Source organism: Apaloderma vittatum, unplaced genomic scaffold (genome assembly GCF_000703405.1).
Source record: "Apaloderma vittatum isolate BGI_N311 unplaced genomic scaffold, ASM70340v1 scaffold4011, whole genome shotgun sequence".
In the NCBI taxonomy this organism is placed as follows: Eukaryota; Metazoa; Chordata; class Aves; order Trogoniformes; family Trogonidae; genus Apaloderma; species Apaloderma vittatum.
Genome location: NW_009700722.1, coordinates 138,566 through 166,222, shown reverse-complemented (window position 1 = coordinate 166,222; position 27,657 = coordinate 138,566). Strand labels below are relative to the sequence as shown.

The window sequence follows — 27,657 nt, the reverse complement described above, 5'->3', positions numbered from 1 at the left end:
TTCCACGGGAAATTCTGAGTTTTAGGAGCTTAAGAAAATGAGGAATGAAACCCTTCCACTACATGAAATCCATACTGCTGTTTAACTCAGATGCAGTCAGAAAATAAAGTCTGGACAAAATGAAGACAAAAACAGTTAGAAAGAATGACCTGGCACGAGGAGGTGTTGTGGAGAAGCGAGTGTTGAAGCCTTGTCGGTCTGTCCAAAGGAATGGGGAGAGGTAAAGCAGAATCATGGTAGAGGGCTTCCCTTCCCTTTGGAGCAGTTTTGTGACCAAAGAACTACATTAATAGACATATTATTCTCATCTTGGTGTTTCTTAGGGGGAAATTTTCCATCCCAAATGCATAGATTTCTTTCTGAAAACAGGATGCTAAGAGAGTGTTGCAGATCTGTGTCTCTCTCAAAGGCTGCCCTGGTTCTCATCAGGTGTGATGGACACAGCTTTGCAGGATTCAGGAACACATCAGAAAAATTATAACACTAGTCTGGAGGGCCCACCTGGCTAGGCTCTGAGGTGAGCTATAGAGCTGTTATTCTTTCACTGTACTTTTCCAGGAGTATCCAGATGCAGAAGGACCTTCTTTGTGCATAGCCATTGTTCGTGAATTTGCATCGAGTGTATATGTAACTGCCAGGGCTGTTGCTACCCACCTCGGGGACTTGTGCTCAGATATCTGGAAACAATAGCTCTTGTAGCTCTAACTTAGACACTCTGAAACACTACAAGTGATGTTTTGAAAGCAGAGGAAAGAATTTTTTCATTATGATTGTGTTCGTCTATTGTGCCTAAGAAAAGACCGTGATGACTGCGTTTGTGTACCATGTGTAAGAGAAGAATAAGAATTTTCAGGAAAACTATAACATAAAATGCCTTTGTTGTTGCCTGAACTTCAGTTTGGGCTCAGAGAAGAGAAATGTTGACAATTTTTGATTTGGCAAGCCCCAGAGGTTCTTGAGATAGGCGCAGACACGTTGCCTTGGCCCCAAATGCACACAGGTCCTATACCACAGCAAAGAAATGGGACTGCTGGGAAGTCCAGTTCTGTCTCCAACATTCGAGAGAATTTCCCCTTCTTTCAGTTCTGCAAACAGGAGCAGCGTTCCCTGTGCTGTTGTAAGGTTTTAGAACACGCAGACTGCAGCTCGCAGTAGGGGTAGTAGCAAGAAACGAATAGTAGCTTTTCATCCCTGTTTTAAGCTGGTACTCATGCAAAGAAAAATCCTGCTTCAAGGAACCTGTTCTACCCATACCTACGATGTGGCTTCTCTCTCAGCATGGATAGTCTGATCTACTGTCTGGAATTACAGACTTTGTATCTACAAGGGGCTCTCAAGTGTACAGTTACTCTTTCTTTACAGGATATTCACCAAATAAATTAGGTTACGGTAATGCTAGAGAAAGGCTTCCATGTTTAAGGCTCAATTTTCCTCTTAAATATGCAGCTCTGGATTTCTGAGTGATGCAGGAATTTCAGCTTTGGAGGAGCCCCTGGGGCTTTCTCTGTTCTTTCTGACTTTCATGTATGTATCTAGGATTAGGTCACATATCTCCAATGCAGCTTGAAGGGTATGAAATGGATGCTGACTGCTATCTTTTGAATGTTAGAATCAGTGACCATGTAACTCTGCATGGGGGGAGTTAGAACAGTATCAAATTTTGCAGGCTCCCAGGGGCTTTGCAGAGAGGCTATCTTTTCTGTGATGCCTGTGGTGCAAAAAAAAAAACCCTGAAACCCTCAACAACTATTAAAAGCGTGCATTTATATTCAAATACTCTTTTTCCCCCTTGCTTGTTCTCGACCTTTTAGTTAAGATCAGTCAAATACCAATGCAGTATCTGAACAATACAGTATCTGTTTCTTTCAGTCTAATATGAGATATGACCCCTCTCATTGCACAGCACACTGCACTGCCAGTGGGGTGAACTTGGTGTAATGTGTCCCTTCCTGTTCTAACTATTGTGGTTCTATAATTTCAGAAAAATTTAACTGTTTGACCTGATACCAACTGTCATTCCTAGAAATTGCTGTGTCTAGGGGCTTGTGTCTGGCATAGTCTGGAAGACATTGTAATTTCACTGCACGTATTAAATTTCAACACATGATTATTGCCTACAACAATAAATGTTCAAATTCATACTGTGTGATTCAAAGGAATCCTTATAAATATGTAGTAGAGTCATATATAGAGACAGCTAGAATGCCCGTTCAGAATGCCATCTGACCCCAATAAATATTGCTGCATTTTTATGGCTTCCTTCTGAGAGTTATTCTCCAGGTGGAGTATAGCACCCACAATAAGGCACCCTGAATTTTTCACTTGCAATTTATGCTGGGCCTACAGACCCTCAGGCACACACCTGATGTGGAGGTGATACATCTGACTCGTCTGAGAAGAGGGGAGCCTAGAATTCAGTTGTCCAGCTTCTATAACTAGAGGTATTTCTTCTGCAGCCTGAGTTCTGTTGAAGCCATAGACCCTCACTCTGAAGAACCTTTTGACAATCCCTGTTGCTAGTGTAAGGCATGTGAATGTGGAAAAGTGACACAGCTTGTATGGAAATCACTGTTTAATTTCCCTCAAAGCCATAAGAGTATAGCTGCACCCATACCAATGTGATTCTCTCATACTTTAAATCACAAAGACTAATTTTCCATGTATGTTGGACTTATGACACAATGCTGTCGTCCATGTGGTGTTCTGGATCTGCCAGGATTCCCTTATGAATTAGTCTTGCTGTCCAGTCCAGGATTATCTCTTAGCTTCAGGCAGGAGAAGCAGGTAGTCAACAATCAGTAAATTAGAGAGTTAGTTCTAGAAGGTTTACTGTATCTGTGATTATCATGCAAGAATAAGATCTGAGCCCTCTATGGGCAGTTGTTACTGCAGCCTCTTGACCCCTCCCTGTCAATTGTAGCATTTGGCAGAGCTTCCAGCTGCTGGAATGACTGGGAGAATTGGGTCCAGCAGACTTGAGTGTAAGGGAAAAGGTAAGTCTGGGCTTGATGAGGACTGGAAATCACGTCAGTTGGCACAGCCACACCCTGAAAGTCCTCTGGGAGTTGCCTGTGGCCTTTAGATTACATCTTTCTGCTGCTCCTGCTCTTCTGTCTTGCCTACTTCTGTTTCTCCCTGCTTCTTTCAAAAAAAGCTGATGTGAATCTTCCTTTTATAACATCACATTCCATTTGCTAAGTGACAGTTGTCACTGACTTCAAGTTGCTTGTCAGGTAATTCATTGCTCGATACCTGCTCACCTAAGCATCTCTTAATGTAATAAGTTTCTCTGAGGGTGGCTTAACAGCCTGTATGGGAGCTAAAGGAAGGAGCACAGCTTTAGGATAGGGTTTTGGGAGAGGCAGCGGGAAAGCAAGCTGTATAAATATGCCAAGTGGAAGTGCAGAAACTGCGTGCAGCAGCAGTACATAAGCAGTGGCCATGGAACCCACCAGCATCTTTGAGGTCACAGTAAGTACTTTGCAGCTGGACTGCAGGCCCATACTGAAGATAAATCTGCAAATTTATCACTGATGTGTGAGTACGTTGCTGATCTAGGGGAAAGTTTGAGAGCTAGCAGCTGAAGGTTGCCAGGTTGAGAAATTGGCCCTTTAAGGTCAGAAGTGCCTTAAAAAACGGAGGGTGGAGGATGTGCAGTCAGGAATTCCCTAAAAGAAGGAAAATACACTTGAACCTCAGTGTCTGAAGAGGTAGCTGTAGAATCAGCCCAGAGTTAGAAGTAGGTGTCTGGGTGTCTGTCTGGATACTGGCTGCTTTGGCCACCTTTTCCCTTTTCCTCCACTCACAGTCAAATTAAATTGCCGTAGAACGAAAGATTCCAATTTTAGAGAGGGGAGCGACACTTAGCTGTCTGTCCACAGGCAGGTACACAGGTAAGTAAGGACACTATGCTAAAGGCTTAGAAATTAAAATGATCAAATTCTGGAAAGGTGGAGTGCAAGGAAAATGTCAGACATAGCTTGGAGGATGACATGGGAAGAGTTGAGTGTACTTGGATTTAAAACACGGACTTAAATGAATTGCAGAGGACTCAGCAGCTTAGTTGATCAAACATGTCAAACACAGCGTGCCATCAGTGAACTTCAATTAAATGTTCGGCTTTTCAATTTGTTGTTTAGATGAACGCATGAGATCATATGCAATAAATCACAGCTTATTATGCATCTTTATTAATAGCTTTATATTTAGGCAGTGAGGATCAATAATGTTAGCACATGTATATTATTAGAATATAATAAATCAAGTAGCTTGTTTTATTAGTTTTGCTGGGTAAATAAGTATTCCAGGCTGTTTTGCAACCTCACATCCTCTGCCCAGGATTTTGAAGGCTAATATTGATTGACTTTGTTTGGAATGAATACAGAATTGTAATACCCATTGGTGCCCAAATGAGAGCCCGGTTCTGTACACTCAAGCAAATGTTTTATGGTAGTTAGTGGGAAGGACTGTTGGGAAAGGGTGTTTTGCATTCTAGTCAGCTGCTTCTTGATGTGTACCTGCTGGCACGTCATCCCTGTGAAGTGGCAGCAACACTTGCTGTACTACAGGTGGTAGCTGGAGAAATAAGGTTTTGCAGGGTAAGATTTATGTGATTTTGGTTTTGTTAATGAAAATACTAACATCCTATCAAAAATACAAACTGCATATTTGGGTTTTCCTACATGGTTGGTGAAGAGATTTGAGGGAAAGTCATCTCAAATGACATTGGATCTTACAGCTTACTACTTTTTTTTTTATTCCAAACATGCTTGATTTCCTTAAAATGCAAATACAAGTAACTTGTTATCACAAGCTATTTTGTCTTTTCTGTGTTTTCTAAAAGTTTCCAGTGAGTTTGTCTATGCTACAATAGAACTCACGTTCTAATCAAATAAAATGCTTCTAAAAACAGTACTCAGATGGTAATTGAATTGAACAGACTATGACAGTTTTTAGTTACCATTATAATTACTGCAACTTTAATGCCTGTGGGACTTTGACATGATGCTCTTCAATTTTATGCTGCATAGAAGAAAGAGTTACGTGACAGCATACTCTACAATTTCTGGAATCTTGTCTTTTTTTAATTAAATGTCTAATATCTTTGCTTTAGTCCTAATGATAAAATGTGGATTTTTATGATTATTACTATAACTTCAATTAAAGCATTAAATCTATTTGCTTTCAAGAAATAAAACAGTTGAGAAGATTCTTTTTTTTTTTTTAATTATGCTCCACTTGTCCTCTGATGTCCGCTCTCTGACATGCTGCGGCACTTTGACATGCTTCATGCCTTCATGAGATGGAATTTAGTTTAGATAGCGAAGCAAGCTATCCTATAAAATGCTGTAAATATAAACCTTTTGGGAGGGCCTTTCTGAACGAAAAATTAAAACGTTGCATGATTCAAACCTATAAAATGAGAAGTAGCCCCTGCTCTGAGTATTAATTTGCAGTGCAAACCCCTAAACCTTACCTTACATTGACTTGGCTCTTTGGAATTCATATTCGACATAGGAAAAAAATGGTGGCTTTTTTATGGTGCTTTTACTAGCAACAAAAGCACCCCCAAGAAGAGACAGACTTAGACAAACTAGTGTGTTTGTAGCACACTACTTTAAATATGGCGCATGTGGAATCACAGAATTGTTGAGGCTGGAGAAGACCTCTGAGATCATCAAGTCCAGCCTAAGAGAGATTATATGATGAATGTCTTTAACTCCTCTTGTGGCTATGTTTGTTTACTTTTTGCTCTCCCTGTTCTGCAGAACCACCATATTTTACAGCTGAGCCTGAGAGTGTGATTTTGGCCGAAGCGGACAAAGATGTGGACATCCTGTGCCAGGCAATGGGTGAGTGTACAGACGAGTTCCAACCTGGACCAACAATACGTGTATATCCAGTGCAGAAGAAAGCATCTTACATAAACATTCGGTTTCTTGAGGCTTTTGCATTACTGCAAATTACCACAGATCCTAGGTTCAATGGAGAGGGATGGCCTTTGGCCTGGGAAAATGGGGCAGTCCTTGTAGTTTAATTTAGACGTGAGTAATGTCGACAAGTTGGTGTTTGTCTGTTGGGCAGGGCAGCTCCTCCTTTCCCTCTGGAAGCCTGCCTTTGCTTCATAGTTGTCACTATATAGCAGACATTAGTGTTTTGAGCCAGAAAATTGACTGAGGTGAAAGTATGGTTATGGAACCCATCACTTGCAATGCAAATGGTCAATATTTTCAACAATTCAAATGTCTTTCTTTTTTTCCTAAGAATTATGGAACTTTTGTACTGAACAGAAATGTCAGTAACTCCGGTATTTAAGTGTAGTTAAGAATTCTGCAGAGGGACTATTACAGTCAGTTTTTAATTGTCAGGCATTATAAAAAAACATAAAAGGCTTAAGTGTCTAAATTCTACCTCAACCAAAATGGCTTTTAGGATTTAGTTCCAGAGAAATAGGAGCACCACCAATTTTAGCACTCCAGTAAGGTAGGAGGTGTCGTAGTCTTGTCGTTAGAGCAGGTTTGTCTGTCACTGAATTGCTACGTGACTTTGACAAGGGACTGAGCTCTTTGTTGTCTTGCTTTCCCTGATGCCGAGTTTAACAAGCAACACGCATGAAAATGCTATGAGATCCATAGGTAAGAAGTACATAACGTTGATAAGAAGAACGCCCAAACCTACCCAGCAGCTTGTTTGGATGGATTCTTTCTCTAGATCAGAGCCAAAAAAGATATTCTTTTTTGTGTGATTATATTAGTTCCGCTACGATTTCAACATTTTTTAATGCTTTATATAGGAAAGAGTGTGATAAGCACGTATATAAGGATGCTCCTGTTAATTTGGAATTTCAGAAGCATTTGGTGAGGTCTCTTACAAAACGGCTTTTACAGAAATTAAGCTATCAGGTTATAAGAGACAAGATCTTCTTGTTAATTAATAGCTTTTTAAACAAAACACAGCAGGACCTGCTGTCAATGAAGTTCCCCAGGAATCTGTGCTGTTCAACATACTCGTAAGGGCCCTGGAAAACAGGCTGAATAGGAATATGATAGTATTTGCTAATTATATAAAATTATTCAATATAGTCACCGCTAAAACTGACTTCAAAAGAGGGGCAGAAGGTTTCAATGATTTGAACTACCTGGACGATAAACTGGAAGAAGAAATTTCTTATTACTTTACAAAAAAAGATATTTCTGAAAACATCAGTTCAGTGCCAAGCTGTAGTTCAAAATGCTAAGTACTGGGAAAAAATGAATAGAGAAAAAAATAAGAGAATGCCACTGTATGAATCCGTTGGGCACCCCCATTTCGAAAACTTCACACAATTCTAATCACCCTGTTGGAGAGAGGGATGTAGAAGAAACTAGAAAGAATACACAAAAGCGAGAATGGTATAATTAGTGGTCTGACATAGTTTTTGAATAATGAAAAATTAAATTGACTGGAACACTTTGTGAAAGAGATGACTGAAGGACGGGTGCCTTATAGGAAGGTGAGCAGGAGAAGATGATTCTGTATTGCTTAGTGCAAGAAGTGGAGAAGACGCCCAGGTAAATTTTTTTGTAAGAGATGTTAAAATAAGGAAAAGATAATTCTTTTTAAGAAAGCATAAACTGTGGAGGTCATTGGTCCAGGCAGTAGTTAGGATCAGAAATAAAAATTATTTATAAAAACAAACAAAATTTATGGAAGCAAAATCTAGTGAGGACTATTAAACGCAGCTCTGTGTGTGCAACCTCTGGCTCAGGAAATTACTGGAGCTGAGAAGATGGAAATAGCATTCTGTCCTTGGGCTGCTCTTGCATTTTGTGCCTGAGCATCCAAGACGAGACAATTTCAAAGGAAGGAAAAGTGACTAGATAGACATTTATTCTGGCTATGGGCCAGCAACTTTATGTTTCAGTATGTGGTATGACAAACATACTTTTTATTGGAGAAGATTTTTCAAGTAGCAGAATTAAAACTTAAATGTTGTATTGTTAGAGAAATTAAGTTCAAAAACATTTTGAGATTTTTTTGAAAAATATTTCAATGCTGTGTAACTGTTCAATGTATCTCTGGACTATCTCACTGTCCCTGGAAAGACCTGTCTGCTGTCCCAAATGGTTTTCATGTATTACCAAAAAAAAAAAACACCAAACCTGGAGGAATCGGAGAGGTTTACTTCTAACTCTTCTTTTACCCTGTGCCATTTCAGCTCCCAAGGGGATTAATGGGGCACTCGTAATAATTTTTAGTAGACGAGGTCCTGTTGGAGATGTCGGGACCCCTACTAGAGAAAATAATTTATTTCTGCTGAACTCTTCTGGTGCACATGGGATATTGCTGATGAATGTGGTGCAGGAGTGTGGAAAGCTGTCTTCATGTGGGTTATTCTGCAGAGTATCTGTAACACAGACTTGTAAGGTTCAGGTACTAGGAGAGCTGATCCATTATTACACCAATCTGGCAATTGCCAGCGTTTAAAAAGAGGGTAAATACAGATTGCTGCCTCCCTGCTCAGGTCTGGGAGGGAGAGTAAAGCATGAAGGGAACTGCAGAGCTGCCCTGTACCTTTGCTACAATCGGGAAGACAGATTGCATTTCCCCCAGCCCCATCAAGTTCTGTGCAAAGCCCGTTTGCCAACTCCTGGTGCACTTTGAATGTGTGAGAGACAGATTAATTTCACAGTATAAGCAGAGATTAACTGTAAATAAAATTGCAGCTTGCCCAGAGTAGCTTTGTACTTCCCTGTAACGAAGTCTCGGTGTACCAGCCTGCTCAGAACCCCTGCCCTGCTGCGCGTCTTTCAGCAGGTGCTGATGCTGCCTGCATTTTCGATGGGTTTCCTTTAAATGCTTTTTCTTATTTGCTTGTAGAAAGTTTAGAGCTGCAGGCAGTGGTGCTAGTGTCTAGGGATTGCAGTTAATTGGACTTCAGTTCTACCTGTTTAGACAAGTAGATGGAAAGATGCTTTTGGGATTCCCCAGTAGTCCAGTGGGATCTAGAGAAGGCAATAAAAAATAAATAACAAAAATGACACAGTGAATATTTTGAGTCTTTTATCCAGGTTCCTCAGTAAGTTAAATTTGGCAGAGAGTCAAGCATCTGTTTCACAGGTGGGGAAACTGAGCCTCAGATTGCATAAATTATTTGCCCAAGGTTACAGAGAAAGTGGCAAAGCCAGAACCAGAGTATCAGTTTCTTGCTTTCCTTTCTCCTCCCTAACACTAGAGTAATTAGTCTGTGAAAAATGAACAGTGCTGCCTACATGCTGAGAAATAAGCTTATTTTATTTATTATTACAAATCTTTCAGGCCATTCTGTAATCTCTCAGGCAGCAAGTTAGGACCGATACAGCTTGGAAAGGTAGAGTCTGAAAGATCTTTAAAGTGTTTTCTTCTGTTCTGTTTGGCCAGAATTGTTTAGAAAGGAGAGGCAAAATTCATTTGGGTGTGTGGGGAGAGGAAAAGCTGTGGGGTAGGAGAAGGGGAGAGGAAAGGGAACTGATTTTAACCATTTTTGTAGCCAAAGAGGTAGCAAAATGATAAAAGAAAATGTGTGCAACTTGGAAAACAAATCTCTCTGGGAAGATCACTGAAGCCCAAATGAATGCTGCTGACAGGCATCAGAGTGCTTAGATAAGATCCTATTATTGAGACTCATAACTTTGAGTAGAGGAAGATATCCGTAACCAAAATGTAGAAAAATAGAGATGGTAATATTCAGTTTGTCAGCTGAGTTAGTGATAGGAAGGTGTATCTCACAGTGATTATAGGATTAGAAGGTTTGCTAATACTGTTAGTAGAATGGGATTTATGGAATGACACCAGTGTTAAAGGTTCGAGGGTACTGAATGCAGGATTTCATTATTTCCTAGGTGCCTATCAAGTCTAATGTGTGGGGAAAATGGAGTGGCTATTATTTAAACTTGAAATCATTTCCAGGCTTCTCAGCATCAGGAGAACTATTCCATTTTGCATCATCTGTTTCTTCATTACTCAGTGATAATTTGTATTTGCCCAGGAGGATTTTCAAGAGATGAATAACACTCTCAGTGAGAATTCTGAACACTGAAATTTACACTAATTCTGTATATGGGCTGTTGTATGAATACACTACATCTATTCTCTGTCAGACAATGCACTCTACATAGTGGATTTCTTCCCGAGATGATTACCTTGTAGATTACAAGTGCATTTTATTTATCAGCAGAACAAAAGCATCAGAGGTGATTGTAGAAAATGCTACATGTTTGTAAGAGTAGCAGCAGCAATTGAATATTGTTTTTCAATCGTTCCATACATTGTTTGTACATTCTTTCTGGGAGTTAATACAGCTTTTGTCTGTATGAAGAGAATATAAGTACACTGAGAGAAGATTTAATGGAAGTATAATACAACAGTATTTAATTTTGGGATTTTTAAACTGATAATGATGATAATATAGATCTTCCTGTAGCGCTTTTGCTCTGAGCGCCTCAAGTCATTGACAATATTGCAGTGAAATTCATTGTCTGCAGATGCTCAATTCAGCAGTAACATTCCATTGTTAATGCTTCTGTGATACCCAGCTATTCTCTATTTGGACATATTTCACTACCTCATGAATTTCAGTCCATAGATCCTTACCTTATTATAAGGCAATGTGAAGCTCTCAGGTTTTAAGTGATACGTGTTCAAAAATAGCTACCGATTATGAAAATGCCATGTTTGGGGCTGAGACAACTTAAATCAGCTTGATACCCTTGTGATCCTGTCATTATCCGATCACGTAATAAAATATCTGCTTCCCTTCAGATCCCTGCATAGGACCTTCGGCATTTGTTTGGTCAGGGATTTCTGGGATGGAAAGATAAAACACTGTCTGACGGGAGGAGTGGGATGGGAAACATTGGTGTGTGACTATTCTAGGCCCCTGATATCTCTCGAAGAAAAGAGAATCCTACTCTATCTGTATGTACTAAATTTACAGCCACTTCATCCCAGCTGACTGGGATATGACTGCAGCAAAAATATATGTGAAATAACTGTGTCAGGGTTTGTAGAACATGCACATGAAAGGAAATAGGAATAAATGGGACTGTAAGTTATATCTAGAGTAGGATTTTTTGTTTCTCCTAACGTCTCCATTTTTCAAATAACAGGTGAAGCTTGAGAGTGAGTAATAATAATAATAATTTAAAGCTAGCCCATTGTTGGCAACAATTGTTGTTTGTACATCAGCTCAAACTAAGCTGCCAAATTAGGACTCAAATACAGCCATGTGAGCACTTCATTTTTTACGTGTAATTTGCCATATCCTTTTCATTTTGACATCTTAGCTACAGCAGCACAGAAGAATCTTATTTGAGATGGAACAGTCTTACAGACTTGCTGCATTGCCACAGTGCTGCTGTTTAAGTAGCATGATTCTGGCTTTCAACGTGAAATTGCTGTAAATCTTATTTTGTAGTAGCATGAAATATGATTGGGTGAAGAAAGTAATTTGATAACATGTTTTCTCAACGTCCCCCTTTCACTGTTTGCTGGTTTTATTCCCACGTGTTCTGCAGTGTATTATTACGGCTGATAATGTGAGATGCAGCCTCCATTGATCAAAAGCAGCCTGCAAAATATAAGTAAGTTGTAGAGAAGAGTGGGAAACCAGAGATAGGACTGTAACAGTGCTGTGTATTTTGAGTAAATTAAACATGTTTTGCAAAGACTAAGAGTGAAATTATTCTTTTTGTCATTATTATTATTTTATAGGTGTTCCCATCCCCACCTTGGTGTGGTATAAGGATTCTGTTCCCCTCAGCAAGCTGGCAAACCCTCGCTACAAAGTACTGCTGAGTGGTGGGCTGCGAATCCAGGCGCTGCGTCCTCAGGACGCTGGAATCTTCCAGTGTTTTGCTAGTAATAAAGCCGGGGAGATACAGACCTACACCTACCTGGATGTGACTAGTGAGTAAGGAGTTGTGGTACACAGTCGGTGAGCTGTCTGGTGGTTTCTCTAGGTAACCCTACATCCATCAGATTTCTTCACCGCTCTGCTTGTTTAGTTCAACTTGCAAAACCTTGATTTTCATCAAGTGTAGCTGCCCTGACTGCACGGTACCCCCAAATGCCCTCTGTGGTCCCAACACAATCTGCTGAGCCTACAGAAAAACATTGCGTGAGAGTAGGGGCTTGAGGTGGACTCTCCCAGTTCATGCTATGAAAGTAAAACTTGGGGGCCGGGGTTAAGAAAAAGAAAGGCTAATTGTGAAATACTTTCATCTTTCCTCTATACCTAAATAATTTAGTTCTACTCTAATGTAATTCTGTTCCGAATCTGAGCTACTGCTTCGTGATTGCGCATGGAATCGTTTTATCTGCCTTTTGTCTACAAGTACATTTAGTAGGGGAAAGAAAGGCAGTTCAAGTTAAATGTGTGTTTTCTGGCCAAAAAGTCTGATCAAATGGTTTTGTTAACGAAGTACGCTCTTCTCTGTGGAAGAATTACAAATCCTTGTAGTCTCTTTTAAAAGCAATTATTGACAGGGATTTCTGTAATTCTCTTCAGGAAGCTGGTTTTTTTAGCCCAAGAGCAGTTTACACATACTGACCAGAATTCCTACTGGCCTCAGAAAATAGATCAGCCCCAGTTCAATATATATCTAGGAAACTGCAGAAAAAATGTAATAAAATGCAAATGGGGGAAAATAGAGAGAAAGAAACTTAGAAAATGTCTTGGATGAGACTCGAGTTCTGAATTCTTTTGGCTGACATTTAAGTTTCAAAGTTAATGCCTTTCTCAATTGCTTTTCGTCTTAAGGAACTCTGTTATGAAGATTTAAGAAAATAGTTTTGTTTATCTAGATTTCTTAGCTTTCCCCCAAACACTCATTTTGAGCTTTATCTTCCTTTTTCCATAAGCCATCTCACTTCTGCATGTACAAGTGCTGATAGATTTTCATTTTCCATGTAGGTAATAAACTGAATTAGATAATTCCTAGGAGATGAATAATGAAAGGTTACAGTCACTGCCGAAAGGTTTTCATATATTATTGGCATGTCCTTCTCCATGATCGGCTCTATAAAAGTGGGTGTGAAGTAGTCCGTGATGATAGGTAAAGGATCTTTCTGGTAGCTGATGCATTGAGTTTTTTTAATTTTTGATTCTAGACATTAAACCAGCATTTATACAGCTTCCAGAGGATACCACTGTTACGGAGGGGATGACCGCAGTGCTAACCTGTGAAGTTTCAGGGGCTCCAAAACCTGCCATCTCATGGAAGAAAGGTAGGCAGTTATTAAGTTGTGCTGCAAGTCACATTTTCTTGTTCCTACTATTGAGATTCTGTAGATCTATTTAGTGCATATTTCTTCCTTTCTCTGGTTGTGCAAGTGGAGACTTTGTTGCAGCGGCTGTTGTGAGCCAGTGGCCTGAATAGACTCTGATAGTCTTTTGGAAGAACTAGAATGGCAGTGCTTAATCCGTGCAGTCTATGTGACGCTGATCGTGCTGGTTTTCCCTTCTGTGTTTCAGGAAACCAGATCTTAGCCAGTGGCTCCGTGCAGATTCCTCGCTTCGTTCTTCTCGAATCCGGAGGGCTCCAGATAACACCCGTCTTCCTTCAGGATGCCGGCAATTACACTTGCTGCGCCGTCAACTCTGAAGGAGCTCTGAATGCTTTTGTGATGCTGACAGTGTGGAGTAAGGATAATGTTTTGTTTAAAGTCTAACTTTAATCAAGTATTAATCAGTTTTTGTTGTATGCTCAGGAAATTTTCATAAGTAATTATGCTTTACTAGTTAATAAAGATACTTGTATGATTTAATAGGAACAATATATCTATTTTAGGAAACCTATCACAGATGCCCTTTTTGCTTGAAATATTATGCATATAAACTTTTATATTTTAGGAAAGGAAATGTATTTAAATTAGAGCTTCAGTCATAATTGTGATTGTACTGAGGTTTTGCCTTGGCGAATCTCACATTGCAGATCAGACCTCTTAACTTGTAGATGTGGCTATCTGCAGTTGGTTTCTGCCTCGAGGGGTCTGCAGGCAGCAGAGAGCAGCCCAGGCTGTTACTGAGGCTGTGGCCACAGTTACAATGGATACGATTTTCCTTATACTTTTGTGTTTCTTTTGTGACCCTGGGCACTGCTGGAAACCAACCCAAAGTACGGCAGAGTTCAGCTGGTCTCTCATGCTACAGAGTGGCACAGCACAGAGCAACCCGTGAAATGATTTTATCCTTCACCATTTGCCCTTGATCTCTTTTTTATTTTATTTTATTTATTTCTTCTGTTGAGGAAGAGAGTCTGATCCAATAGGTTCAACTGTTTACTCCTAAGTGAGTTAAATTTAAGTATAACACGTTCTTTTGCTACTGAAGATAGAAAATAATGATCCTTGAGCTGGGACTGCAAATAATTTTAAAAAAATTAAGATGATCCCTTCTCTTTTCTCATACTTGAGGTACTGATCATACCATTGATGTGTGGTGCATATTTGACATTTGTTAATCCCAAAATTGTGCAGATTAAATGAGAAACATTTTTCCTTTTGAACTTGAGAATACCTTGAAAACAATACTGGCAGTATTGGATATTCTTTGTCATATGGCCATCATATTTATATCTTACTGGCAGTATAGAGTTGGTATACATTGTAAAGTGAATGATATCTGGGTTTATGGACTAAGTAAAGGAGATTCTTCCTATTAGTGCTTACAGTCACAGGTCTTATATGCATTAAAATAGTTCTTGCTCCTTGTATTGCAGTAAAGGGGCAATCGAGAAATGACTATAACCTAATACTTGTGTAGAAACAGCACCATTATAAAACTAGAAGGCATACATAGGTACATCAGGAATAATGCTAAAAATTCCGTGCTATTAGAGTTAGCTTTTGATTTTGCTGATGATTCCTTCTTGTGCATGTATAAGATGTCTCAGTAGACGCTGATTGTCTCTGTAGGGATTTGGGACTGATTAACATTATCCACATATCTTCTATACTCATTTTGGTTGTCTACCTGCTTCACCTGATGCTATCTGCTGCTGCTACTCTGTGTTAAACATAATAGAGATCTTTCACACCAGATCTGGTTGCTGTAGTTACAGCAATTATTGTGTTCTGGGTCTCCAGGAGGTGCTTGAATAAAAAATTTCTGAAACATTTGAGTAAACAGCCTATCTTTGTCATATGGGGAATTCAGGCTAACAGAAGCTCCTCCTTTTTAACCTTTTTCCTGGATTTGATGAGGTTGTAGGGCACCATTTAAGTTTACCTCTTTCTGGATATTTTTCTAGCATATTCTTCTTTGCACAGCTTTTCTTTGTTGTTGTTTTCCCTGCTCCAAACAGTGTGATTCGCTTCCTGCCCCACTGGGTGTTTGTATTCATTCAGAAGGCATTGCAAACATACTTTCTGCCTTCTGACTTTAGGGAGTTGCCATAGATGCTCACCACAAGCCAAGCAGGAGTTAGTGCAGCTTTACCATCTTCCTACCCTCACCTACTGGTGAGACACTGGAATGGATTGCCCAGAGAAGTTGTGGATGCCTCATCCCTGAAGGTGTTTAAGACCAGCCTGGATGAAACTTTGAGTGACCTTGTCTAGTGGAAGGTGTCCTGCCCATGGTGGGGGGGATTGGAACTAGATGCTCTTTAAGGTCCCTTCCAACTCAAACCACTCTATGATTCTATACTCAAATTGCTGCTGACACAGACTCATGCCCTCAGCTGCTTTCACTTCTGTGCACCCCACAGCACGCCACCTCTCCTCGACACAATGACATTAGAGGGAGGGGGAGCCTTCACAGCAAAGGCTTGAAGAGGAATGGCCCTCTTGCTTTGTATGACAAATGTACTCTCCGAGTGAATACCCAAGTCAAAATGCTGCAATTTCACCTGAACTATGGCTTCTGTTCCTTTCAGATCGCACTTTCATTGTTCACCCTCCTGAGGATAGCACCGTGATCAAAGGAACCACAGCCACTCTGCGATGTGAAGCGACTCACGATCCTAGAATTTCAATCAGGTTGGTGGTGTCATTTCTTGTTTGTGTGGTTTATCTCAGCTTAATTTTGTAAGCTATAGGAATAGCATTAGGTGAAAAGTTTCAGGACCCCAGATTTTACCACCAGACCCCTGATTACTGCATTATAAGGTTGTACACTGTATCATTAATCATATAAATCCCATCTTCCATTTCAGCCTTATGTATTATTTACAGTGAGCTATGTTCCACTTCATGACTTCAATATAGCCTTCCATGATTTTACTGTCAAGGTTAATACACTATCAATAAAACCAACTTGTCAGAAGCTGGTATTTAATGAGAGTAAAAGCCAAAGAGAAGGAATAGGATTTCAGAAGTGTTTACATTGGAGTGCGTGAAAGCCACACAAGAGATGCCCATGTTCTTGGAAACAACTCAATAACTAGAGTCTACATTCTGCTTTACTTGTGTAAAGGAAAACTCAGTTTGCCTGAACTATTAACATTTGCACTAGTGCACTTAAAGAAAACTTGTGATTTCAGAATAAATTTGCCATGAAAATTCATGTAATCTGAAAGCAACACAAATGAAAGAAAGTGCAAGGAACAGGTTGGTGGAGGGTGCTAGGAGGGTGAACTGCAGAAAGTGCTCTGGGAAGAGAAATACAGGTGTAAAAATTTCATGTAGAGATACTTAATTGTAAGACCATAGACTGTACACATCTCTGTGGTGGTATGTGTGTGTGATGAATGAGCTCGAGCAAACCTTGCTGCAGCAGTTTCAAGATGTTACTGATTGTGGCAGTCTAATGTTATTAGTCTTAGCAGAGATGGGCCAACACCTCAAGTGTTAATTGCAGAGTATGATGTTCTAGTTTAAAATGCTGATGAAGATAGACCCAAGAGCTTGGATGTTTTTATGAATACTTCACCTTTTCCACGTAAAATATATAGTGTTGTTTCTAAAATATATAGTATCTTGGATGCAATTACATTTCTCATTCTGATCACTAATCTTAAACTTAAATTTGTAAGAGGCAGTGCTCCTGAAAGTAACTGTAGAGACCTGTCCTTACAGAAGCAGATACCTTACAGAACAGCTCAGATAAATCTGTTTTGATGTTCTTATGTTTTTATATTATAAATAATATAATTATTAATTTCTGAATTAATAACTGAAACATTGTAATACTTAGGTATCTTTGGAAGAAGGACAGTGTTGTAATAAATCCATCCAGCAGTTCCAGGATCACAGTAGAGAAAGATGGTACCCTCCTCATCAGTCAGACATGGTCGGGTGACATCGGAGACTATACCTGTGAGGTCATTTCTTTTGGTGGAAACGATTCCAGAATGGCTCGACTAGAAGTCATGTGAGTATTCTGTTTAAAATGTACTCTAAGTTTGGTTTCAGATAACCTTGGGCATTTTCCTAGCATTTCATTCTAGGTGATCTGGGGAGTCTTTTAAGTTTGAGTTTTGGTGTGGAGTACTTTAGGGGCAATTAAGTCTGGTTCATCCCTAATTAAATTGCCTTGAAATGTCCTTCCTTTTGCATGCTGCCATGCTGCTTGGGCTTCCAAGTAACTGGAGCCTTGGAAGTTACTTTCAAGTAACTGCATCTCTTTGAGTCAGTATGTGTGCACATCCATGGGGTTGGGTGATTGAGCTCAGGGGACAGCAATTAAAATATGATAGTCCATCTGAATCCAGTAAGAAGCAGACCACCAAAGGGGACTGTAAGGGGACCTGCCCACTTCAGATCTTTAGCAGAGATCTGGAGGAGGTGTTGCAGTGCATGCTTGTCAAGTTTGTAGGTGGCCCAAAATGAATGGGGGACAGTTGCTACACTCGAGGGCAGGGCCATGGTTCAGAGGGGCTTAGGCTGAGAAATGGGGCAACAGGAGCCTTCTGAAATTTGACACGGACAAATGCAGCATTCGCACCTGGGGAGGAACAGCCTTTTGCAGTAATACAGTCTGGGCACGGGCAGGCTGGTGGCAGTTCTGCTGGAGAGAACCTGGAGATCTTGGTAGACAGCAGCTGAACGTGAGCCAGCTTTGTGCCCTGGCAGCAAAAATTACTAACAGCATCCTGAGCTGTGTTAACACAAACATCATAGATTGATGGACATGATTACCCCCTTTTATTTGACATTTATTAGTCTATATCTGGAATACTGTCTCCAGTTTTCAAGACCAGACCGAATAAACTGGTCTGATCTCATGGCTGACCTTGCTTTGAGCAGTGGGTTGGACCAGAGACCTCCTGTGGTCCCTTCCAACCTAAATCTTTCTGTCATCCCTTGCTGTAGGGCTTTCCCATAAAGCCCAGGTGCTGCACTGTGATGCCAAGCTTATAAGACGACGTTTTCCTCCTTCTAGTATTTTTTTCTCTGTTAAACATATATAAGAATAGCTGGTCCCTGGACAGGCATTGCTTACTCTTGCATGCTCTTTACACACAGTTTTTTAGGGGAAAAATATTTTTATGTATGCCTTTCTTTATTCCTGAGGATCTTTAAAAATAAAAAGAAGAAAATGTTTAAAGTGCAGTTCAATTTTGAAGAGGGATTATAAAAATGTCATTATGGGATTCCATATTTTCCTATTTCTGTCATTCCACTGGGGTGAAGTGCACTTCCATTTTACTTTCTTATCACTAAAAGCAACAACTATGGTTTTGGTACATATGTGGCGCAGATCAAATGAATACGAAGGTGATGTTTTATGTAAACTTTTCTTTTTTTTTTGAGTAGTACCGCATGCTTTAATTTAACTAAAATTACATCTGTTTCTGCTGGTCATGCCTGATCTCTCTGAGAAGATGGCGACTTATGCTGTTGGCAATGTAATGAGTTCACCTCGGAGATTTGCTATGCAGAGGGCTGTTTGATACAGCGTTATTCTGACAGTGCCAAGGCTAGATCAGATGCCTATTTTCAGAGAGCGGTCATACATTCTTTCTCTAATTAAGCACTCCTCAGCTCTCCTCCTGGAGTGCATTTTACTGCTGGTTTGAATCCAAGAGCAGAAGACAATTCAAAATATATTACTACTATATAACCATACTGGCTTTTCTCTGAGGCGGTTTTTGAATGGAGGGCAGGAAATTATGGAGTAAAGATTGAAAAGGATGTTAAAACCTGGACTTTGAACCAAAGCTATAAATATGTGTTAAACACTTCAGCAGTCTGACCATTTTCTAATCCTAAATAGCAAAAGATGTCCTGTGCAACCCAGAACAGTACAAGACTTGCAGTTTCCCACTCATCAGGGAGGAACAGTTTTATACTCCATCAAGTTCAGACTCGAAGTTAGCTGGGAGAGGCACATCTTGTGTACGTTGCTGAGCCTGTCTTTCTTGCACCCCAGCTTGTTCCAGTTGGGCTGACCTGGTTCTCTGTGCTCTGGGACCAGCTCTTAATCCTGTATCTCCCCTTCCTCTCATGTTCTGTGACTGATCGTCTATCACTTGTTTTTCCCGCGAGAATTAACAGAATAACCCACTCTTTTAGAGAACTTCAGTAACTGATAAGTCACTCAATCATACCTTGAATTATGACATTTTATTTCAAAGTAGTGCTGCAGGTAGTGCAGTAATGCCCAAACCCATTGCATTCCTTTGCAGCTTTCATCATTATCGTTTGGCTCGACAGCACAAGTCTGTGAGAAATAGAGATACATGATGCAACAGAAGTGGAATGAAGAAGAGAATGTGTGGAAAGGAAATGTCTGAAGTAAAGCTTAAATTAAATTCTAGCTTGTATACGAATGACAGATCTATAACATTTCCTATTCTCCCAGATAATTCTCTTGTGCAGAACATTAACAAACAGGGCATGTACATTCCCATCGATGAGCACTTACACTTCAGCGCCTTGAGTAGCACTAATGGCAGACAAATGTTCAAAGGAGGCCTCTCAGCCAATTACAGACTGGAGCAGTCTACCAATGGATAATATCATAGCTTACCTAGCTTTATCTGACAGCTCCAATTGTCTCACCGCCTTTTTCCCCCTGGGAACCAGCACATCCCTTCTCTACCTCTAAGAACATAGAGAGAAATTTCCAAAGGCACAAATAAGTTTGTTACTGATTTCTATTCAAACTGATTCAATTCTAAACTATTGACCTTCAGGGTGTCCTTCAGTTATTTAATCTCGGAGTGGTCTGATTTTCTAATGTGTGAAAAGGAGAAAAGAAATCTTTTTCTTCCTTTGTCTTCCCTTGTTGGAAGACAGACTTGTAGAAAAAGGTACTGTTTCTTGCTAGAAGAACTTACGCTGATAGCACAGCAGGGTATCCATTGGTGGTGCATGCAGAATGGATCATTTTTCTCAGCAACCTTATGAAGAAATACAATATTTTAAAAGGAAAGCCAGGAAACTAATGAAGAACTTGCTAAAGTGCAGCCAAAGGTTACCTTGCTCATCAATTTTGCACTGATGGTACTTGGGCACAGAAACTAATTGCTAGTCAAGATACTCTATTCATTCATTTGTCTTCCCTCTAAATATGTTTATTCTTCATGTACATCACTTGATTTGATTTGCACGAGGTAAAATATTTGCGAGTGATGTTTCTCTTCTGCAAGAGATAGATTTTAATTTTTTACTTTACTTCCCCCCCCACCCTTAGGAGAGCTTCTTGACTGCAAAACCAGGAACATTTGCAGGTCTTTTGATGATGAGCTTGTGCTGCTCTTGCCTTCCTCCAAGTCATAGAATTTGATCCCGAAAATAATTGTATGTTATGAAACATCCCAGCTTCATTAGGCTTAGTTTTATAGTCCTGTAAACACCATACCAAAATGCATATAGAAGAAAAATGCTTGTTCCTAAAGCAGCATAAGCTGAGTTACGGCAATCTATCACGCACCTGACGGGTAACTGTGCTGGTTCCAGCTCAAAGTATCCTGAGGGTTCTCAATATATATAAAATATGCAGAATTACCGCTGTCTACGCCTGATGATACCTGCTGCTCAACATCATCCTGTCTGCAGTCCATACTAAAGGATCTCTTGGTTGTACGAATGTGACTGAATGGTATGGTAATGCTGCATTGTTGGAAAATCAAAGCCCTGTGCAAGCCTCTGTTATGTCACAACATACAGTAAAGTCTTTTAGGCTCTTCCTCTATGCAGAAATATGGGGAGGACAATGTGATACAAAAATAGACAATTTATTCCTGGCAGCAAGTTCATCTTCCTTCAGTTCTCTTTTACCAGAGAAAGAACTATTATTGTTCTGTCTTCTTCAAAAGCAGGAGAGGGGAGCTAACCACTTATAATAAAACACAGTGGGTTGCCAAGAATGCACAGTATTGCCTTTGTCAATCATTTATATATAAATTTTGATACCCTTTTTACTAGAATGTATGCAATTGCTCCTTCTTCCTATTTCTTCTCAATATACCCCATTAAAAATAACTTGATTACTAAAAATAAAATCAGTAAGACCAATCCAGAGTAACAAAGCAATCTGATGTCATATTGCAAAACTCATCTTTGTATGCATCTCGTATCCTCAGTACCAAGAACCCATCTCTTTTCCTTTCTGCAGGGAGTGAAAACAGGAAGGATGTCAAACTTTCAAATGTGTTTTTCTTTCCTCACTAGAAAGAAGGCTTCTGTTTATTTTTCCAAGCTCTCTATTGAGATATCATCCATGAAGTAAGGTTCACTGCTGAGTCCTAAATGCACTTGATACTCATAAGAGAAATACCACTCAGAAATACAATTGTCTGTTCATCACTGAAGATGTATCAGAAATATTAGGTGTTTTTAGCAAAAAGAAAGCATAAAATTCAAAAGCCTTTCCCAAGTCATCTGTAGATTTGAGCTTGTGGTGACTACCAAAATGAAATGGGAAATAAATCTCTACACTCAGGGACTTGACAAGCCTTTGATTTCAAAATTTTTTTTGTTATAGAGCTACAAGAGACAAAAAGCCTCAAAACTCATGGATGCCTTTCAAGAATCCTTCCTCTGCTTAGAAATTGGAGAGGATTGTTTTGCAAGGGAAACCAGAAAGTCCTGAGCAACAGATGACATGTTTCTTAATTTAAAAAATTACGGGCAAATCCATCAGGGCTGAACGCTTTGTTAGGCTTCCTACCTCAACTTCTTACTGCGTTATCAGGTCTAGCAGATGAACCACCTGCTCCTGAGTAAAACTTGTATCCTGGACCAGATTTAGGAAATAATTTATGAAATAGGAGTGGGGCTTTTTATAAACTGACAAGAAAACTTGTTTAATCTCCCTTGACTTTTTAGTAATCCCCTCTTCAGTCACAGTCTTTCTAATTACCTGCTGTTGGACCATTTTTCTCAGAAATCTCTCCAAACCATGTCTGGTTTATTTCCCTCAGCAAATAGTCTGCTTTCAGCTAATTTTATAAAACACTCTGTGTGTTTGCTGAGTGATTTTTTCAGCTGCCCTCTGGCAGTGATGATCTGACTCAAAACATTAGGGTTTCTGTTTTGAACATGTATCATCTGCAACTAGCTAATATTTCTCTCTTAGGTTGTCACAATGACTTCATGTTCTTTTCTTGCAAATCTGCTATTTTAATTGCTTCATCGGAGTTCCCTCAGGTCACCTTGGTGGCTATGCCATTAACCCAGGGCTTATCTATCAATTACAGATTTAAAAGTGTCCATAAACGTATTTTGCTATCACACGAAGCTATGGAAAACTTGCCTCCATGCAGCTCTTCAGCATAGAGAAGTGAGGTCCTCAGATATCCTGTATTGAAAAAACTTCATATATTTCCTGTTTGCAGCTTCAGTGAACATAAGAAAGATAATAATGCTGAAATTAAACTTCCAGTGTCCAATCAAGGGCTGTTCGGTGCCCTATGTGTTATTCTCGTAATACACCAAGGAAGTGGATGAGGTTTAGAAGTTGAGCAGTTCTGGTCTGAAGCCCTTCTCATCCTGAAGGAGGGTTAAAATTGCTGTTCCCTGCAATGATTTCTTGAGTGTTAGCAGCAAGGAAAAGTAATTCTCTTATAGGAAAAAAAAAAGAAGCAATATTCTCTTTTGGGAATGTGAATATTCATGATGGTGGTACAGGTCGCATTTATCATCCCTTCCACACAGTATGTGGTAGCAAATGAGAAGGAGACAAAGTCGAAGTACTTGCTAAAGTAGCAATTGCTGTTTATTAATCTCTGCTTTTGTATACTCCAAAGAGAGAAGTACACTTCTGGGCTGAAATACTTTTGTAGTTTTAAATATTTATTTCTGTCCAGGTGTGTTTTTTAGGCACTTATTATGTCTGCCTTGAGGGATTTAAATCTGTAAGCACCATCTGTTGCTGTTCAGTGTGGACACATATGGCTAAAGAATATGATATTGGTGGCGATTGGGGTGCTGTATGGCTGCTGCAGCTCGCGCTACTCACTCTCCGAAAAGAAAGTGCCGGTTTCCTTCACACCACTGACTGATTGTCATTTTCTGTCAGTCTAGGAGAACTATCAGCTAAATCTAAATCCTAAGCAAAAAAACCCCCACACTTTTAAACTCTGTTTGTGCTTTAAAAAACATGGGAAGGGGAATGTCCCCTTCTTCTGCAGAGGTCTTCTGAGACTCGTACATTGAGACTGAGTTGTAAAGTCTTTTTTAGTCATGTAACTTCTGTCCTCAAACAAGCTATTAACTCAGCACTTCCAAATGTATGGGGAAACAAGATTAGTAAATGCACACCCTGAAAATACCCTTAATGTGTACCAGGAGCGTGTATTTAGTTCCCAGCAAAAGGAGTTACGCTGGGGCTATGTTTGCTTGGAGCTCCCCCTCAGCCATCACTCCTGTGTGACCATCATCTTCTGGAAGAAGCTGAAGCCACAGCCCATCTCTGAGCTCTTCCATACAAGACCTGGCGATAGGTGAAGTGGGGACTCAGGCTGCTCCGAGGCATGTCACAAGGAGTTTCGCTCTCTTTCCTTCAGTAATTTCCTTTGCCAGCTTAATCGCAAAAACCCTTTTCCAACCAGCCTCCTTAGGACATAATGATAAATTGTAGTGGAGGTTTAATGTTTATTATAATTTAATGTTTCATTCAAAATTAAGAAGCATGCTTCTCCAGTCCTGGGTAAATGGCCATATCTTAAACCCTTACTCCATACTTTTCAAATGACGAGCTTATTCTGACATTTTGTCTTGCAGCCCAGCTACCCTCCTACTTTGTTTCCAAGTCCTTCTCTTCCCTAAATGTATTTTTCCAAAATTTTGCAGTGCTGTATTCAAAGTCTGCTTCCACAGGGCCTACGGATACTCTTGCCTGTGCCAGATGTTTCTTCTAGCCCAAAAGTGACTACATCTTGGCTGTCTGTGCACCACAAGTCTGGAGCCTGGTTGGTGCATGCCCAGACCCAAGTGAGAACGTAGTCCATCTAAACTGTTCATGTTCAAGGCATCTTGAGCAAGTGATTTAAGGAAGTTAAGATCTGAATCACACCCTGAGATGTCATCCCATGTTTACTACAGAAAGCACCTGGGGATATCATGCTACTAATTTGGTTAGGTAGGTGTTTAAATTCAAATGAGAGAAGACTTTGAGTCTCAAGTTTAGCCTTAGGGAAGCATCAACACTTCTAGCCTAGAAGCATGGGCGGATGAGTGTCTTCTATTTGTGTTGTCCCATTACCTGAGTGTTTTTCTTACCACTCTTTGGCTCTTCCAGCAACATTTTCTTTGGTGCTAACTCCACAATGTGTAGTCTTCATAAACACATAAACAAAAGCAGTGACAGTTTTAACAGAAAAATAATAAAACCGTTGTCTGACTTTCCATATGTTCCTCAATCTTCCAGTAGAAACCCAAATCCAGGAGGTATTTATTGTTCTGGCTTAAAGCCAGAGTCTGCATTTACTTTTGTGAGTGGCTAAGGAGTTGTGGTTTTTTAAATAAGTGTAAGCCTTCAGTAGCATGATGCATTCCAAACAGAAATGACTATGTTTTTAAATTAAGCATGTGAAGAACCCTTGTGGCTTTCTGCTCTGGCCAGAGCAGATTAGTGGTGGTGCTTACTGAGGAAGGGTTACCCTCAGCTTCCCTGCGGAGGAGCAGCAGATCAAATGGGTAAAAACTGACCCCCTTTGCTTTTCCTTCACTCCGAGAGCCTTGTCCTCCTCTAGGAACCACGATGATAAGGAGCAGAAATCAAGCTCTGATCTAATGGCTGAAGGACTCATCACTTAATACAGATCGGCATTTAAGGGACGCAGCAGAATTTAGTCTTCTCCCTGCACCATGCAGCCTGCTTCTGACTTTCAGCCAATGGGCACAAATGAAATGTTTTTCCACAAATTGCCTTTATTGCGGGGAAATTACATGTTTTAATTGAGCTGCTGTTTTATTTTTATTTTTCAGTGTTTCATTTTGTATTTCCATGGGGTTTTTGCAGGCATTCTCACTATATTTTCTGGTTGGGTGCTTCCAAGAAAATCCTTATTATAGGAAGGAAAGATTCTACCCATGACAGGATAAGCTTGAATCCACGAGTAAATCAAGCTGTTCTGTAGCCTAAGAATACATATGGTAATTTTGATTAGTAGCTCTATATGGATAGTGTCAATGTCTTCTGCTTCCTTGAGTATGAAAAATTCCATGTTAAAGCATATCTCCCATGTGTTTTACTGTTTATATGTATTACTGCTGTCACATTGCTAGGACATCATCGTAAGAAGGGGAAAAAAGTAGGAGAGGAAATTTATTGACCAACTTGTCTCAATCAAAAACAGTATGAAAATTGGCTTTTTTCCACATTTAGCAACATTTCCATTAACTGTTCTAAGCATTAGCCTTGGGACTTTCAGCATGATTTTTTTTTCTTCCAAATAGGATGAAATTGTGAAGAATTTGGAGATGTCTTTCATTTATTTAATTGTACAATAGCTGCCGGTACTTTTATATCTATCATCATACCAGTCTGATATCGTGTGCCTTTAACTATCTTATAAGGCTGTAGCTAAATGAAATGTAGATTGATTTTTCTGTGCTGTCTTTTCTCCCTTTCTCTTTTCCTTGACAGCGAGCTGCCTCATTCCCCTCAGAATCTTCTGGCCACCCTAAATTCCTCATATAGCCGCAGCGTGATGCTCTCCTGGGTGCGTCCCTTTGATGGAAACAGCCCTGTTCTCTACTACATGGTTGAGCTCTCTGAGAACAGTGAGTAAAGCCAAATACATTTCAACCTCACCTTCTTCGTCATTATTCAGCCTTCTTTCAGTCTCACCTTCTACCAGAGTTACCAACAAAATATTACTGTTGTTTGCTAAACAAGGGAGAGTGTGCATGAAGCCCTGGGTTTTACACTCAACTGTTCACGTGCTGAAAGAATAAAGCAAGAAAAACCGGTCTGAGATCATAGAATTGTTACCCAGGAAAAGCTTAGTTCACCTCTAGCACTGCCAACCAGACTTGAGGCTCATTCCTCAGTGTTTCTACTCAACATTTGTAAAATAGCAATAATCATATTTTATTTCTTCCCATTGTTATCTGGTTTCGTTACATATCTCGATGCATTCAGAGCCCCGATTTCACCTGAAAAATGCAGGCAGGATAAAAAAACATAAGAAACTGATGGTCTATCAGAGGAACAAATTTGGATGTCAATAGGAGCTACTGTCTTATCTGTATATGGATTCATATATTTCCTTCATTTTCCCTAGGTTACCATTTTACACCCTTCTTACAGGTAGGTGGTTGAGGATATCTAGAATTTTTTTGCAGACTACAAACCTGGTCATTGTGAATTGCCGCTTCTCACAGTTCCGTCATGCTGTGTGCCTGGCCCTCTGTGGCTCTCAGTTTGCAAGGTTATTCAGGGACGTTGTTAATGCATCTTCAGAAATTGATGGAAAGATGAGGTTATATGGAAATTGGTCACCTTGGCAATACTTTCTAATCTCTATCACCCTAGGAGCTGGAAATCTAAGCCTAACAATTGATTCTTGATGAAAAAATTAAGAGCATCACTTTTTCTGTCATGTGGAAATTAGCCACTGCATAACAATGTGAAACAGTCATGATTTCTGATTACCCAGAGAGTAACATTTTGTTTTGCCACACAAGAGAGCTGGAGGTGAAACTTGAGCTTCAGATCACATATAACCCTTTGCTTTGCAGGCTGGAGTGCCTAAGTTTTCAGTGTGGAGGTCCCAGAACTGATGATCTCGACATCTGTTAAGCCAAGTGCAGGTTTTTAATCCTAGCAGAAATCCCAAGTCATGCCCAGGACTGCTGTCCTTAAAACAGTTCTTTTTGAACAAAGGCTCCCGATCTTTTTGTAATAAATGACTGAGAATATTCAGTGTTCTGCACTTATACCCCCTCTTACCTTTTTTTTTTTATTTCCAGCTTTTTGGGTTTTTTTTTATCTTCAATCTTCTCTTCTTCCTTTCCTATTGACTACAGGCCAGTAACTGCCCTTTTACTTTTCCTTACCTGTTCTTTCACCCAAGGACGTTGCCCTTACGTTTCATGTTTCCTTGTGGCTTTGACAAGGACAATCTAATAAAGTTCCAGTCTGGGAATGGTGCAAAAGTACCAGACCTGTATGTACATAGAGACAGCATGGAGGTGGCAGAAAGTGTTCGCTGGGGTCCTGCACTGGGCAGCAATGTTTGGGAAGAGTCACCTAAAAGAAGAGGCAGCTCACTTGGTGCCAGGAGAAGTTTGAAGGGTCTT

At 40.0% G+C, this 27,657-nt stretch overlaps 1 protein-coding gene across 1 annotated transcript in view; it reads left to right on the top strand.

The window, feature by feature from the left end:
• Positions 1-27,657, top strand: part of LOC104280997 (protein sidekick-1-like) — a 282,102-nt gene that overhangs the window by 134,791 nt on the left and 119,654 nt on the right. Inside the window, 7 exon segments of the mRNA XM_009878837.1 lie at positions 5,769-5,852; positions 11,731-11,925; positions 13,129-13,245; positions 13,493-13,660; positions 15,897-15,999; positions 17,156-17,332; positions 26,000-26,136. Coding sequence (XP_009877139.1) covers positions 5,769-5,852; positions 11,731-11,925; positions 13,129-13,245; positions 13,493-13,660; positions 15,897-15,999; positions 17,156-17,332; positions 26,000-26,136 — 981 coding nt within the window.